Source organism: Pyxicephalus adspersus, chromosome 6, assembly GCF_032062135.1.
Source record: "Pyxicephalus adspersus chromosome 6, UCB_Pads_2.0, whole genome shotgun sequence".
Classification (NCBI taxonomy): Eukaryota; Metazoa; Chordata; class Amphibia; order Anura; family Pyxicephalidae; genus Pyxicephalus; species Pyxicephalus adspersus.
This window is the reverse complement of record NC_092863.1, coordinates 18551830-18566711: the sequence shown is the minus strand read 5'-3', so window position 1 is coordinate 18566711 and position 14882 is coordinate 18551830. Positions and strand designations below refer to the sequence as shown.

Below are 14882 nucleotides of genomic sequence, written 5' to 3'. Positions count from 1 at the left end.
CTATTAAAAATTAAAAATGCCTCTAAAAAAATGTTCTTTTATCAAGTACATTTTTCCAGCAGTAAATTGATCGCTAGATCTAAAGGCACTGGGATGCACATGTAAGAAATCCAAGCCTGCAGTAATCTTGGCATGGAAGAGGTTAATCAAGGAAGACAACTGCAGACAATTCAAGTTCCGCAAGAGAACCAAAAAATGCAAACTGTCTAGTTTCCTTTGTGTGGGAACCATTCAAGCATTTGGGTCACATACCTGAATTAACCTCTCTTGTACTGAAGTCTAAGTGGAAGATTTACGTCTTCCAAATGTATCATTTCTCTAATACAAAAGGTAAAATCTGTTATCTACATTTTTGAAAGTCATTCCCCTAAATCTATTTCAGTTTTAAGTCCGCTCCAACAACATTGTTTTCTTATGTTTGAAATACCAGAAGTGAGATTGTGCTCTAAAGGGTGAGTGGCTTTTTCTTGTAGTGGAGATGGTTGGCTGTTGGTGACATAAAGATGCAATAGTGATCATGTTTAATGTTAGAAATACTTGCTGATACAACTCAATGTTGCTGTGATAATATACTAATGATTGTTAACAAAGCCATCTGAGTGGATACGAGTACCACAACTATTTCTGATAGTTATGTATGCTGTAATTTGCATAGTGTACAGAATGACCTAGAATTTAGGTAATCAGCCTTAATCTATTGGTAGGTTCATGCCGTACTTATTTCTCTATATTAGTCTGCAGTTACCAATCAGTAGACTTTGTTTGGATCTCTTATATCATGGCCAATGGCAGAACTGTCAGGAAATTGAAGATTTTACTAGGGGAGAAAAAAACAGTGGTATTATATTGCTTATTTATAATTTTCTAAAGGAAACCAGTACTTACAGAAATATGAAGACCTGCCAATGCTGACCTCCTTCTGAATTTTCCAATCATCTTATCCTTTCCTGCTCACTTTATCTTTATCAATGTCTGATAATAAAGCCAGTGGATCAGTAAACCAAGCAACAAGTAATTTCAGAATCTCAGCAATGACAGTCCATGTTGTTCTATTGGAACTGGTTTAATTCAATGAATCCTTATATGCCAGGGTTATTTTTGGCTAACTGTGGATTCATGCCCTTTTTGCTGTTCTGGGGATATTTCGAAGATGTATGGACCAGGCACGAACAACCAGGGGGCACCCTAAAGCAGACAACGATGTGGTTTTGGCCCTTGGTAGGACTTGCATGGTGCCCACAGTGGCAGGATTTACACATGAGATAATCCACCCCCAATGTAGCCAATTTTGATCAAATTAGGAAACAATTTTATGAAGATGAGCACAGGAAAATGGATGCATTTTACTAATAAGCTGCATGCCATCTATTTGCAGATATATGCCAAAAATATTATTGGTTACAGGATGTGCAGGGAGTATAGGGTAATAGTGTGAATTATTTTGGGTGCTCACTTGTTCGGATGCAGTCGCCAAAAAAAGGCAGCATGCATATAGATGTCAGAAGCTAGTGACTTCTGTACTCCTCCCCAAATGTTTTTGTGTTCAATATATATTTGACAAATCTTTCCTCGTAAACTCCTTCTATGGTTAGATCTACCAACCCCTATGTCAGGTCTATTGTAATCCTAAAACTAGGGTTCTCAAGGGACTTCTCCCAAGGCCACATTGAGGATGGATTTAGGTTTCAGACTCTTTGCAAACTATTTCTTTGCTTCATTCTTATTAAGGAAATGCAATCTATTATATCTATTATCTATCATACCTATACCATGTGTCTGGATTGGAATTGAGTACTACTGGTGCAATCAGCCCAAAATATTGTATGGCTAGTTTAAGGCACTGAAAAACACCTTCTAGCTCTGCCATCAATCATCAGCTACAACTGACAAGGCTTGCCCAGTTTAATAACAGATGAATGAACTGTTTAGGTTTCTCCCAATATGGTAAATCTAAAGCAGAATACCAGACATTGTACAATTAGATTGTATAGTTTGGCTCGTAGTATGTAGGCTATATGTATGTAGTCCCTCTGTATGTCTTAGAGAAAAGTTGGTAGGTGACCAGAAGTGCTAGCTTTTTGTTATCCATTCATCAATGTTTCCCCTCCTGAGATATTTAAGAATTGGAAAGGTACGTTGCACTGCTGTTGTACACATCAAGACAGAAATGTATAATCATTTTTAAATCACCTTTTCTGTATAGTGGAAACACAAGAAAATAAAATGACTGTCTGTTCTACTTGTAGCCAAGTTGTGCTGAAGGTGTTAATGAAGCAGTAGATATCAGGGCATTGCCTGCCTCCCTCGGAGTTACTTTTTAAACCTAAAGGAGGGGCGAATTAGGTCAGGTGCAGGTCAAAGCGTGGAAGGAAAATTAGCTGAAACAGCAGAATCCATGCCAACAGTGAAAGCCAAACAGCAACCTGGCAGCTTAAAGGAACAACCCAGAATTGTCAGGTGCCAACTGTTACATCAAGCTTCAACACAGCACATCAAGCAAGTTAGACAGAGGCCTTTTCCCAATCATTTCTCCTAGTTTTAAACAGGGAGTAGCTTTCAGTTGTCTTCATTATTGATCATATTTTGTATCCACATAACGGGTTCACATCTGTGCATTGCAGCACCGCAATACTACATCACATTAGTCACTGCACAATAGTGCTTGTATCAAGCATTGGTGCTCCATGAAGTCATTCATTCTGCATACCACCCCAATACACTTGTACTCCTAAAAATAAAATCAATAGGGGTAACCTGAACTCCCATTTGTTATCCAAAACTTAAAATGAATAACATGTTACAATGCTGCAGTCTGATCCAAGGAAGATGATACTAGGGAAATGCTTCCTTCTGCCTGTGGCAAACTGATGACATTATCTAAGCCTAGGAAACTTGTTTGACAAGCTTCAAGAACTGTTCTTAATAATGAAGGGTAAACATTTTTTTGAAAAAATTATACTGTCAATGTATTGTGATATCAGCAATTTATTTCTGCTGACTTGTAAAAGGTTTGCTTTAAAAACATTCATGAATTTGACAAGTTTGCCTTTGAGTCACAGTTAATTTAAGATTTTGGAATGGGTGGATGCTGAAAGGTTGGACTACCTATTTTTTATTTCTTAGGAAACACAATAAAGTGATTATACCTTTGTTGACAGTTCCCAGCTACAGCACTCCCCATTATTTCTTCTAGCATTTCGCTGTATGTTTGTGATAAAAATTGTGTAAATAAAAGGCAAAAACCCAGCGGGGAGAATGGAAATCCTTTGTAAGGGGTGCAGCAAGACTGCAAGAGATATATTACGTCAGTCCAGTCAATTTTGCTCTTTTAAAGATGAAATCTGTAGCACCAAAAATAAATAGAATAAAAATATATTTTAATAGTCTGAAAGGATATAAATCCACTTTATGGGCAGAAGATGGTTTTGCAATCTATCAGTACCATGTTTTTTTTTTTTCGATCTATTGTACCGGATCACTACACAACTGACTGGGTAGAACCACTGTTATTTCCTATTTGCCCCTTCTCCCTATAAATAAACAGTACTGTGTGTACAGGGCCTGTTTGTTCTCTGTGTTGCTAGAAAGGATTACAAAAGATTATTCATTCTACTGTCACTGGAAACAAGATGACTTGTGAATGTTTACTGACATATTCATTCCTTAAAAAAGTATCCAACGTCATCACAAGATCCACAATGATTCTTAGTACAGCAAACAGTTATTTCCCACAAATTTATTTTATTGATTATCTGTCATCTTCTATTATATATCAAGACAAAGAATGATCGTCGCAACCATGCATGGCTACCGTAGTAGGCTATGCCAGCTGCAGTCAGCATAGTGGTCTGCCAAACCCTGCCATAGGTATGCCATCATGGTTTTATATGTCCTTCTTCGTGAACACCAATGGATTGAGGATTATTTAATTTAAACAATAGTCACCTAGTGTGTATAAATAATTGAAGCCCAGCTGTGGCACCCTGTTCATTGAGAATGCCCTTGCTGGCTATTGATCCTATTTGCACAAAAGAATACCTGTTAGCAAAGACAAAACAATAGTCCAGACTCTCCAAAATGAAACTAAATATGTTCTTTGCAAACACTCATCCATTGAGGATAGTTTGTTTTAAATGACAAATATCTAACAAGTACGTAACTTAGCCCTGCCCAACTATCGCACCCTATTCAGTAAACATGCCCGCTATTGGCTATAAAGGGCCAAAAACCTAACAATGAAGTCCAGATGTCTACAAAATGAAAATTTGTCGACACAAAATAGGATTTTCTGGCTAAAATGTGATAAAAGGTCTTATGTGGCCTTTAAAAGTTTAAATTAAGCACATATTCACTTTTGAAGTCCTAAGGTGCATATTTGAGGAGCTCAACAGCAATAGTGAAGCTGGAGTCCTCCTTTAGTCATTTTAGTAAAATAAGGCTTGTCTAGTTTAGTAAAAAAAAAAAAAAAAAAAAACACCTGACCTGGTTTATATTTATTACATGTCAAGATGAAATTTTCTGACTGAGATTACCTGCTTCAACAGTAATATTAAAATTGTAGTAATTGATTTACCACTAGAAAGGACAAAGACAAGACTGCTCAACAGAAAGTAAAGCTAAAGGCATGGCAAGTTGTTTAGCCCTTAGATGTGAGCTCTTCCACAATAAATGAATTTTCTCTTTTTTTCTAGGAGGCAGCATGGACTTAGAGGCGTTGGAGAGTAATCATAGTCCAGCGCCGGACAATCCATACGAGCGAGAAGGCTGTACCACCCGAGGGCTCACACCACTCAAAGGGCACCCAGAAAAGGCAGACCTGCTATCATCAGATGTGAAGAGGTCACAGCCTCTATTAATACAGAGCGGCAGGTGGGGGTAAGTCATAATACAGACAGTCAACAATGATTGTCGCACGTAAAGTATACACAATCAGCCTGAATGCACTTAAACCATTGCTAAGCCCCACCCTGATACTTAAATACTTATCTTTATACAAAGAACAGTTTTTTTGCTTTGCTAGTCATATCATTAAATGCATCTATAGGAAACCCATTTTTATTAATCTATATTGCCAATTAGAAAAAAAATATATATTTGAAATTTACTGTTGAAAAATACATCATTTATTAATAAATGTAACTGAACCTTACCAGTTGACTTGCATTATGGTATTAAACCAATAATTATTTATTTTAAATGACATCACTCTAATACATAGGACTGAAAAAAGTATATAGCAAAATTGTAAGCTCAGCTGTTGTGTTTGACATTATGAGAATTAGTATTAGTATAATTATAGCAATACTATACTTATACTAATACTAAGTAGTATTAGCATAAAAAAAACAGTAACATAAATGACAAAAGGTTAAAAAAACATTTCAAATCTATCTGAAAAGTTGTAGAGACTTACCTTAAGAAAAATGGGGAATAAAATATAAGCCTACTCTATTCTGGGTAGAGTGTATAACAGAGAGCAGGGGTCAGGAGTATGTAAGGCACAGAAAGCAGGAAACAGACATTAGCATGCAGGGGTCAGGAGTAAGTGACACACTCAGAGATCAGGAGCAAGCAATGCATGAAGTTCAAAGATCAGGAGTAACTAATGCTGGGTAATATAAAGTATATAATAGACAGAGCGCAGTGGTAAAAGTGAGTAATGTATGGAGTGGATCCCAAGGGAAATACACAGCTCCTCCCGATTCTTCCTATTTTCCATGTCAAAACCTGTACAAATTCCCAACTTCCTGCCTCTTGATATATAAAGGAACAAAAATGTGTGGATTGTGGTGTTGGGACCCATGGCAGTATTGGCACCTCACCAGAGATGTTGGACACATGGCTCAGTTGCCTGGCAGTAGGAACAGCAGATTAAGAGTAAAACAATAAAAACAATGTAATAGACTGTTGTCTATAGCTACTTTTTTTTATTGTTAACGTGTGTGTTTTAGGATAATGAAATAAAGTATTATTAAACAATATTTGCCATATGTATGTATGATGTCTCTATTATGATAATACTGGACTTTATAACTGTATCATTTTAAGAACCTTTTTACTGAAACATAATATATAATGGAACTGTTTGATGTCCTCTTTAACTAGTTCTATGCTTTTATTTTACAGAAGTAACATTCAAAATCACTCTTCTTTTCTTTATTTTGTTTCAGGAGGTTACGAGATGAAGAGTCCCGATCCTCTTCTCTTCCTGACATCCCTAATCCATTCCCGGAACTTTGCAACTCATCCCCTATTCTCAGCAATACACCCAATAGCAGCTCACCTCTGGAAGGGGGTCCCCACGTGAGTACACCAATAAAATAACCAGAAATTATTATTACTCAAGCAGAATACAAGTTCAACTCACAATCCTTCACCTGTACAAAAGGGCCGAGGTGGGAAAAAATAAACACATTTTATGGGTGGCCAAAAAATCACTGATATGTAAATATCTGTAAATCCTCAAATACTTAGATGCAGCCAACTTATCCAAAGACAATTCTGGGCTTTATTACAAGACATGTCCCGCTATGTATACCAACTGGTCTCATTCCAATGGTTTGATCTATTCCGATGTATTTATTATATTTATTGGGGGTCATAAAATTATAGCCCTTTCCTGATCATATCTGCTTAATGCATAGGGCACACCAAGGGCAGGAATGAACAGAATGATCTGCAATTAAAAAAAAGAGTAGGTCTAAAAGTGTCTCCAAATATAAATGTATAATTTGTTTTAAGATGTCCCTTGAGTGAGTCATTTTTCTAAATCAAAGTGCTGTAGTCAAAGGAATTTGTATTTAGTGCACTGAAGGCGAAAGAGGGAGCCATGCATGGATAATGCTGGTGTTGGGAAAACACTGTGAATGAGCAAAGTTTAATAAATTGCCCAATTGTTTTAGAGAACTGACAAAACAATTTCTAAAGAAATACTCTCGTTTACTCATTATTGCTCATTTATCAAAGCGGAAATCCGGCTGGCAAGGGAAGGCGGTGTACTTGTACTCAACTCTGGCTCACGGAAACACGCCTCGTATATCGGCACGTATTGACGCACGGCGAGCTCGCTTGATAAATCAGGCCCATTGTGTTCCCAGTTCATTGTAATTTACTGAACTGGGTATATAATAGGGTTATTCTAGGCAGCAAAGGCTGTTCTTCTTTAAAAAAACCTTTTAGGATTAGTATGCAGATGGGTTATAATTATGTTACTAATATTATCCAGTATTTATATAATGCCAACATATTATGCTGCACTTAACAAAGTCCATTGTAATATCAGTAACTGTCCCTCAATCTCACGATCTAATTTCATAGTCATATGTCATTACCAGGACAATTTTTAAAGGGGAAAGCCAATTAACCTAACTGCATGTTTTTTGGGATGTGGGAGAAAATGGATGTGCAGATGAAGTCTTAAATGAGATTTGAACCTGTGACCTAGCACAGCAAAGGCTTGAGTGCAATTGAGCCAATTGTGCTGTTGATATGCTGGTTAATACTCAAGCTGAAAAAATGTGCGTTCCTTTATGAGCAGATGGTGAAGGTGTACAGCGAAGATGGAACGTGTCGGTCATTAGAAGTGACAGCTGGAGCAACAGCTCGACATCTGTGTGACATGCTGGTGGAGAAGGCACACTGCCTGAGCGATGAGAGCTGGTCTCTAGTGGAGCTACATCCTCATCTGGGGCTTGGTGAGGAAGATTTATGGAGACCTATTCAAAAGACATTTAACTGCAGAGAAGGTGGTCGATCACCTGGTTTCTACATTTTTTATCTTTTCCACAATCATAACATCTATGATAACAATTATACAGGAAGGGTGTTTATTGGTTTCCCACTGTACATGTAGTAAACCATCTGGTATTGATTACCCTGATCAATAAAAGATCCGATTCTTCCTTAGCTCATAATGTGTTACTGTTGGCATGCGGCAAATTATGATCATTTAAAGAACTGCTCTTCCATGTAGCTAAGGCTAGGTAGACACGTGCAATGCTTCTTGTCCGATAATCGACTCAGGGCTGATATCCGACGAGAATCTTGCGTGTGTACAGTGCTTGTCGTCCATCATCTGAACGACCATTCTGGCGATCCTGGCAGGAAGACCTAAGGTTCTCCTGGCTCCTGGCAGTGCAACTTGCATATTACAAATACTTTCCCAAATGATAACCAATAACACTGAAGTTCTTGTTTAAATAACACTTTAGAAAATTACATGCAGAATCACATGCAGTTACCAGAATTCTTAGTTTTAGACAGTATAAAAAAGTAACATAAATAAGTAACTGAAATCTACCCCATTCACAGTTATATGTAACTTATATAATAAAATCAATGAAGACTCTAAGGAGTGGCCGAGGATAAAGCAGAGATTTGAGCTATATCCAATCCATGGCATAGGGACAAGCATCTAGTCCTGTGTCCAGAAATATACATATTATCTTTATTACACCCAATAAAACAAATTCAAGAGGGAATTTAATGGCTAAAGAAATAGTTTATGCTGTTTGTGTGTATAGTATTTTAACTGATGCTATTTGATGCAAGACCTGTTTTTCCCTCCAAAAATATGGTGTGATTTGCTCTTCCTCCAGACTTTCCCTCTACATTCCTATTCTTTCCTTTAAAGCCCAATGCCTATCAAAAGTTATCTTTGGCAAACTCAGTGGAAATTTAGCTAGACATGGCCATTACTGTTCATGACACATTCTGTTCTCTTGGACTGTCTTACAGAACGTTGCCTTGAAGATCACGAGTCTGTGGTGGAGGTTCAGGCAATGTGGCCTGCAGGAGGGGACAGCAAGTTTATTTTTCGAAAGAATTTTACCAAGTATGAATTATTCCGTGGATCACCAGTGAGTACAAAGCGCGGACACAGAGGCAGATAGATGGTTGTGACCAGGCATATTTAGATAATTACATGTTACTCCCCATTTCTTGTCATTTAGGTATGCTCTGGTCATACTCTTCTGCATTACTGAACTCAGTAAAAATATTTGTTTTTGCATCATGTGATAACTTTGGAACTTTTATCTTTTCAAAGTTCAGAAATACCATTGTATTATATTTTCCTGCCAGTGAGAAACATTACAAATTATCCCATTTACAAAAATGTACTATATTGCAGTTTGCCAGCCCTTACAATCCGCTACTGCTTTCTTCTTTTTTTCCAGACAATTTTAATTTATTTTCACATGGTAAATCTGCTAATAACACACTTTTTGTCCTAGGATGTAAACCCTCATTTACTGTACTGTATCTATGGACAGCAGTGTAGTCGTCCTAGGACAAGAAGTGCATCAGATACAACAAAATTTTTCAATTGAATATTTACTGGCCTAAAGAGGAGCAAATACGATCAAGTACAATGTTCCCTCAATTCAAGCTAGTGTTAGCCGCAAATACTTACTCCACCATAGCTTTATCCCAAAAAATAGGAAGAATTGAGTAAATGTTGAGCAAGTGCTTTCTGTCCACATCAGCTGGCATTAAAGCAGACTTATCAGCTTATTTTTTTAGGTTATATAAAAGGGTAGCTAAACATTTTATATAATGAAAAAATGTGTTTTTAAAATAGTTTCTTTTTATTATTTTTGGGGAGGACCCATTCCCTTTCTGTTTTTACTGCTGCCATAGTAAAGACCGAATGGGATACCTGCTACCTCCTGGGATACATAAGTCAATTATCCCAGGAGGCTGCGTGCTGCTCCAGATCTTGGGCATGCGTAGAGAGGCGTTTCTTGAAAGTAAAGAAAAAGAAGTGCTGATCTTACACATGCACTGTGGAAGAGCGGGTGATTTAGGAAGGAGCTGGAAAAAGAAGGAAGAAAACGGGCATCTCTACTGTCCAGCCTTCACCGGAAAAAAGAAGGAAGGTGGGACGGTGTCGGAACTTTCTAGACTTGGTTTGCGAGGGGATCAAGGGTTTTACTCCTGTAGGGTGTCTTTATTTTTTGAGAATTCCACTGTAAGGGAGCCAGCTGGCTGCCCAATAACCACAAACACGTGCCACTGTGTGACCAAACGGTAAATGTTTGTAATGTTGTAAGTGGCCTTTAGTCAGCCACTACTTCTTGTCCTGATGAGAAAACAAGAAATAAGGTAAAATGTCTCCAGTGACAGAAATGTAAAATTGAACCCAAATATAATACTTAAAATATATTTGCTTTTTACACTTAACATATGCCATAACAACATGATGTTTTTGTTTTCCAGTATGCATTATTCCCAGAAGACATGATTGCAGGAAACTTAGAAGCTCACAAAGGACTATCCCACTCAGAGCTCATACAGGTGTGTATAGGAATTAATGAGACCTCCCATGTTGAGGAAAGTTCCTAGGCAGAAGATCTGGTCTCTTTGGTTCTTGCTGACAGCCCGACTATGGCTGGGACATTCTGTACACTCACTGTACAGGTCAGAAAAAGTTGAACCAACAACTAGCCGGGTTTAAATTACAGAGTCTGGACATCTGAAACAAGTCTGGGCTGCATGTATGCAGATCCAAGATCACTTATTAACGTGTATCAAGGCTGAAATCTGATCATTGTTCTCCTTTGCAGAACTTCCTCAACTCGGGCAGCTGGCCAGAGATCCAAGGCTATTTACATATGAAGGAGAGTGGGCGCAAAGTCTGGAAGCGTTTCTTCTTTTTCCTGCGCAGGTCTGGGCTCTATTACTCCACCAAAGGGACCTCAAAGGTATGTATATCGTGTAAAAGGAATACACTGAATTCTATGTGAATCCCTATTATCTTATGAAAAAGGGCTTTGTTTTAAAAAAATACAATGCAGATAATGATAAAGTGTGGTGTTCTAAGGTTAAGTTAGTGTTAAGGACTAGATAAAGGGGATCTTGCTACCAATCTAACAATAGGAGGTTAAATTACATTTTAAAATCAGTATTTTAAATTTGATGACTCCAGTAATATCCAGTTACCTAACCACTTCCTTGAACGTCAAAATAATCTCTATGGTGGTCCTGATCATATGCCCTTCCCTACATGAACAAACTTAGATCATTTTAATTTATTTACTTATTTACGTATTTTTATAGCATTGCTTTGGTCATGACCAGGGTAGCTCGGACCTTCTAGCCCATCCCTTATAAACACCATTGTCATAACTACCACCTACTACCAAACCTCCCCCTGCTTACCAGCCACTCCCCCCCTCCTACCCCACGTTGCATACTAGCCCAGCCCCCTCTAGCAACACTACCTTTTTCTTAACCCCTTACAAGCTCTGGGCTAGGCCTAGCACCCGGTCATGTGGCCCTGCACCTAATTCTTACGACTACGGGCCTCTCTTATCACTAACGGTCCCTCAAAGGGGCTTACAACCCTTTGTCTCTACCAAAGTCAGATGTCATCTACACCCTCTAAGGCAGAGTGGGCAAACTTTTCCAGTCAGGGGCCACACTCTGATATAAAATTTGGAAGAGGGGCCGGGCCGATGGGAGAGTGGGCCGGGTTATGCCGTCATGACGCAACTGAACATGACGTCATGATGGCATAAATACCCCCCTAAGCCTGCGATGGGAGAGTGGGTGGGTTGTTCCGCCCACTTCCCCGCCCCGGGCATTTGTACAGGGAACATGGTCCACGGCTCTGGCCAGTGCAGTGCGGCCCCCCAGCGGGGTCCTTCTCCTAACCCTGCTCGGGGGGGGCGCCGGCCAGAGCCGTGAACCGCGGCCCGTTTTATCTGGCCAGTTAAACTCTCTCTCTACTTCAGCGGACCCGCTGAAGTGGAGAGAGAGTTCAGCGGGCCGAATAAAAAAGCCCTCGGGCCGTAGTTTGCCCATGCCTGGTCTAAGGCCAATTTTAGGGAAAAGCCAGGAGGAAACCCACACAAACATTGGGAGAACATACAAACTCCTTTTAAATAGTGTTCTTGCTGAGTTTCAAACCTGGGACCTAGTGCTGCAAAGGCAAGAGTGCTAGCCATTGAGCCAACAATGCTGCCCCAAAAATATCGCTTAAGCAACAGCTGTGAGTCTGCCGGGGCTGCTAACATCATACACCACATGTTGGCACCCAAAACCAGTTTTATGGCTTTTAGATGTCCACATATTAAGGTGGTTAACATGCATAGAATATATTGAATGCACATATCGTTCAGGAAATATTTTTTATAAGAAATACCATGGCTGGAACAACACTGGGGAGATGCAGGCAGACAAGACATGTGGTTGGTTGCTAAAGATTCCAGAAGTTGTTTTAGGGTTATTAAAGTTAAAGGTTACTTTTAACAGTGTTTAGCTAAAGATGTGTACAGACACATTAGCCCCAGGCAAATATCCTTTATCATCTTGGCAAAAATCTACCGCTGTCCCATGAAGAAATTTTTGAACATCAATAAGGGACCAATCTTCCAACAAGGACATCTGTTCTGGTGACAACTGGCTAAAAGACCTGATTTAGACCTGGTATGACCCTATTATAAAGTATAAAAGCTTTTTGTTAGATATACTTACTGTAGCCCTGACTAGCTCTTCCTAACTGAACAATCGAGTGGTATGCTGCTGCACAGAAAACTAAAACCATTTTAAAGCCCACTATGAAAATTTGCTATAGAAAACTACAGTACAGATAATCCTCAGGTTACATATGAGATAGGAACTGCAGGTTTGTTCTTAAGTTGAATTTGTATGTAAGTCGGAACAGGTACATTATTTTAATAAATGCAATATACATTAAGGAAATGAAAGGAAATCTCCCTAACAAAGACAGGGTTCTGGCATTAGGTACACTTTTACCTGCAAATAAGCATTAAGTATTAGTTGTACAATCTAGTACAACTAGTGTTGTCTAGGAATGCTTATCTGACCTAAGAATTTCTGTTAGGACAAAAGCTATTTCAGCGAACATTTTACACTATACAAATAAAAAAATGGGGTTAGGGGTTACTTGTAAAGTTTCACAAACTTTTAAAAGGATTATAGAGTTTATGGCACACTGCTCCTAATGGTGAAATATATAAAACAATAAAATGATGACACTTCTGTGTCAGAGGTGATGGCTACAAATGTGTGATAGGACCATATTTGCCTTTTCTCTTTTCTGTGATATCCAGTAATGTCATTTACTGCAAAAGTGCAAGCAAGGATAAAGCCTTCATTATGCAAAGACATGAAAATCAGTATAAAATTGATCCAAACTCCATATCTGCAAGTCTGGGATAAAAAAATGGAAAGTTTTAATATAGACTGCTTGGTAAAAAAGTGGCCAAGCAATGTAGACTATGAAAAATAAAAGATCATTTCAACACCATTTTTCATTTGTAATAGTGTGTGCAGTGCAAAGTACACAAATTAGTCAAACCTGGAGTATAACTATATACAATATATACTTTATATATCTTGTTTAAGATAGATTGCTACACTTTACTTTTTGTCCTGTCCATCATGTGGACAGAAAGGGGTGTGGAACCTAGCAGGGGGTTACTAAAACATGGTACCATGGGTCATCTTTACTATTGACTTTCTCATAATTATTATTTTCAATTGATTTTGTGACTTATTTGTTGTACTTGTACCATTGTGTGAACTCAGCTATATTACTGTAATTATTAACAATGACTTCCTTATAATATTATACTGTGTAGGAACAAGTGTGACTGCAAATAAGGTGAACTTGTTTGTTCCTACGATAGGGCAATAAATAGATTGGCACCCTACCATATACTGGTAATTGCATTTCCTGCATGGATTTGATCTGCAGCTTCCAGGGTGCTGTTCCTGAAGTAGTTTGTCCTAAGATTCTGCTGTTTAAAAAGTACTTTGGAGCAGCAGATGGAAACACTGAGGTTAGCTAGCTTTGTGATGGTCATCTACGGGGTTTGCCATAATTTTAGGTTTACTGGATCGCCAAGGTTCTCCTATGAAGTTCCATCTTCTCCAGTCTTGGAGAACTTTCATAAATCAGGCCCTATGTGTCTTGCAGTGTTACTGGTTGGCAGAGACATAAATTGTAAGGGTATGTTTATAGAGGAGAATTGATACTGTTGTCTACTGGACACTGAGAGACATGACTATTGACTATATAAAGTGCTGAAAAAGAAGTCAACATCATACAAATGCAAAAATGAAAAAAACAAAAAAAAATTAAACCTTTACTTTAAAACAGGGAATCTGACATTCCTTCAAACATTCCCTGATGGGAATCGAATACTGCCACTAAAACACATGAACCTGGAAAATTTCCTTAGTATATTTTTATTTTTTAAAATGTTTGCTTGTTGTTTTAACCATATTAGAGTTATGTTAGGTGACACGTTTTTTACAAATAGTAGATATAATTTAACTGCCAGTTGACAACATATTAATAATTTTCAGGATCCCCGGCACCTACAGTATTTTGCCGATGTGAATGAATCCAATGCCTACTGCTTGACACAAGGCAAAAAACTCTACAGCGCCCCCACTGAGTTTGGCTTTTGTTTGAAGGTAAGTGTAATGTAAAGCATTAGCAAAACCTTTGTAGGGTATCTTTGTTTTTTTTTATTATTCTTTACCTCTTTGCTTTCTCATATACGTATAGTATACATGGTTTTGCAGTAAAATGACTGGCTTCTGACAACTTCTGGCTTTGACCCTGACTAGTTGTATCCTTTTCACATAAGCCAAGTCTTCTAGTTTCCATCCGCCCACCTATACAATCTTTGAAAAGAATCAAACCTTCAGTCTATTGAGGCACTGTAGTGTGTGGCTCTTTGGTGCAGCAGAATGCTTGGGTGGCCCTTAAGATTGAATTGCATTACACAGCCTGTGGTATAAACATTACTTTTGGCCCTTTCGTCTTACTACATCATTGTATATAATGTAAAACCCTTATAAAAACTTTTGTAACTATGTCTCCATGAAAATTTCTGGTTTTATGA

At 38.3% G+C, this 14882-nt stretch overlaps 1 protein-coding gene across 2 annotated transcripts in view; it reads left to right on the top strand.

The window, feature by feature from the left end:
- GRB7 (growth factor receptor bound protein 7) overlaps nt 1–14882 on the top strand; it is a 79606-nt gene that overhangs the window by 54488 nt on the left and 10236 nt on the right. For both annotated transcript variants that reach the window (XM_072414836.1, XM_072414837.1), the window contains 7 exons: nt 4692–4875; nt 6171–6303; nt 7538–7694; nt 8737–8858; nt 10219–10296; nt 10566–10703; nt 14338–14448. In XM_072414836.1, coding sequence (XP_072270937.1) covers nt 4692–4875; nt 6171–6303; nt 7538–7694; nt 8737–8858; nt 10219–10296; nt 10566–10703; nt 14338–14448 — 923 coding nt within the window. The remainder of the gene's footprint in view (nt 1–4691; nt 4876–6170; nt 6304–7537; nt 7695–8736; nt 8859–10218; nt 10297–10565; nt 10704–14337; nt 14449–14882) is intronic.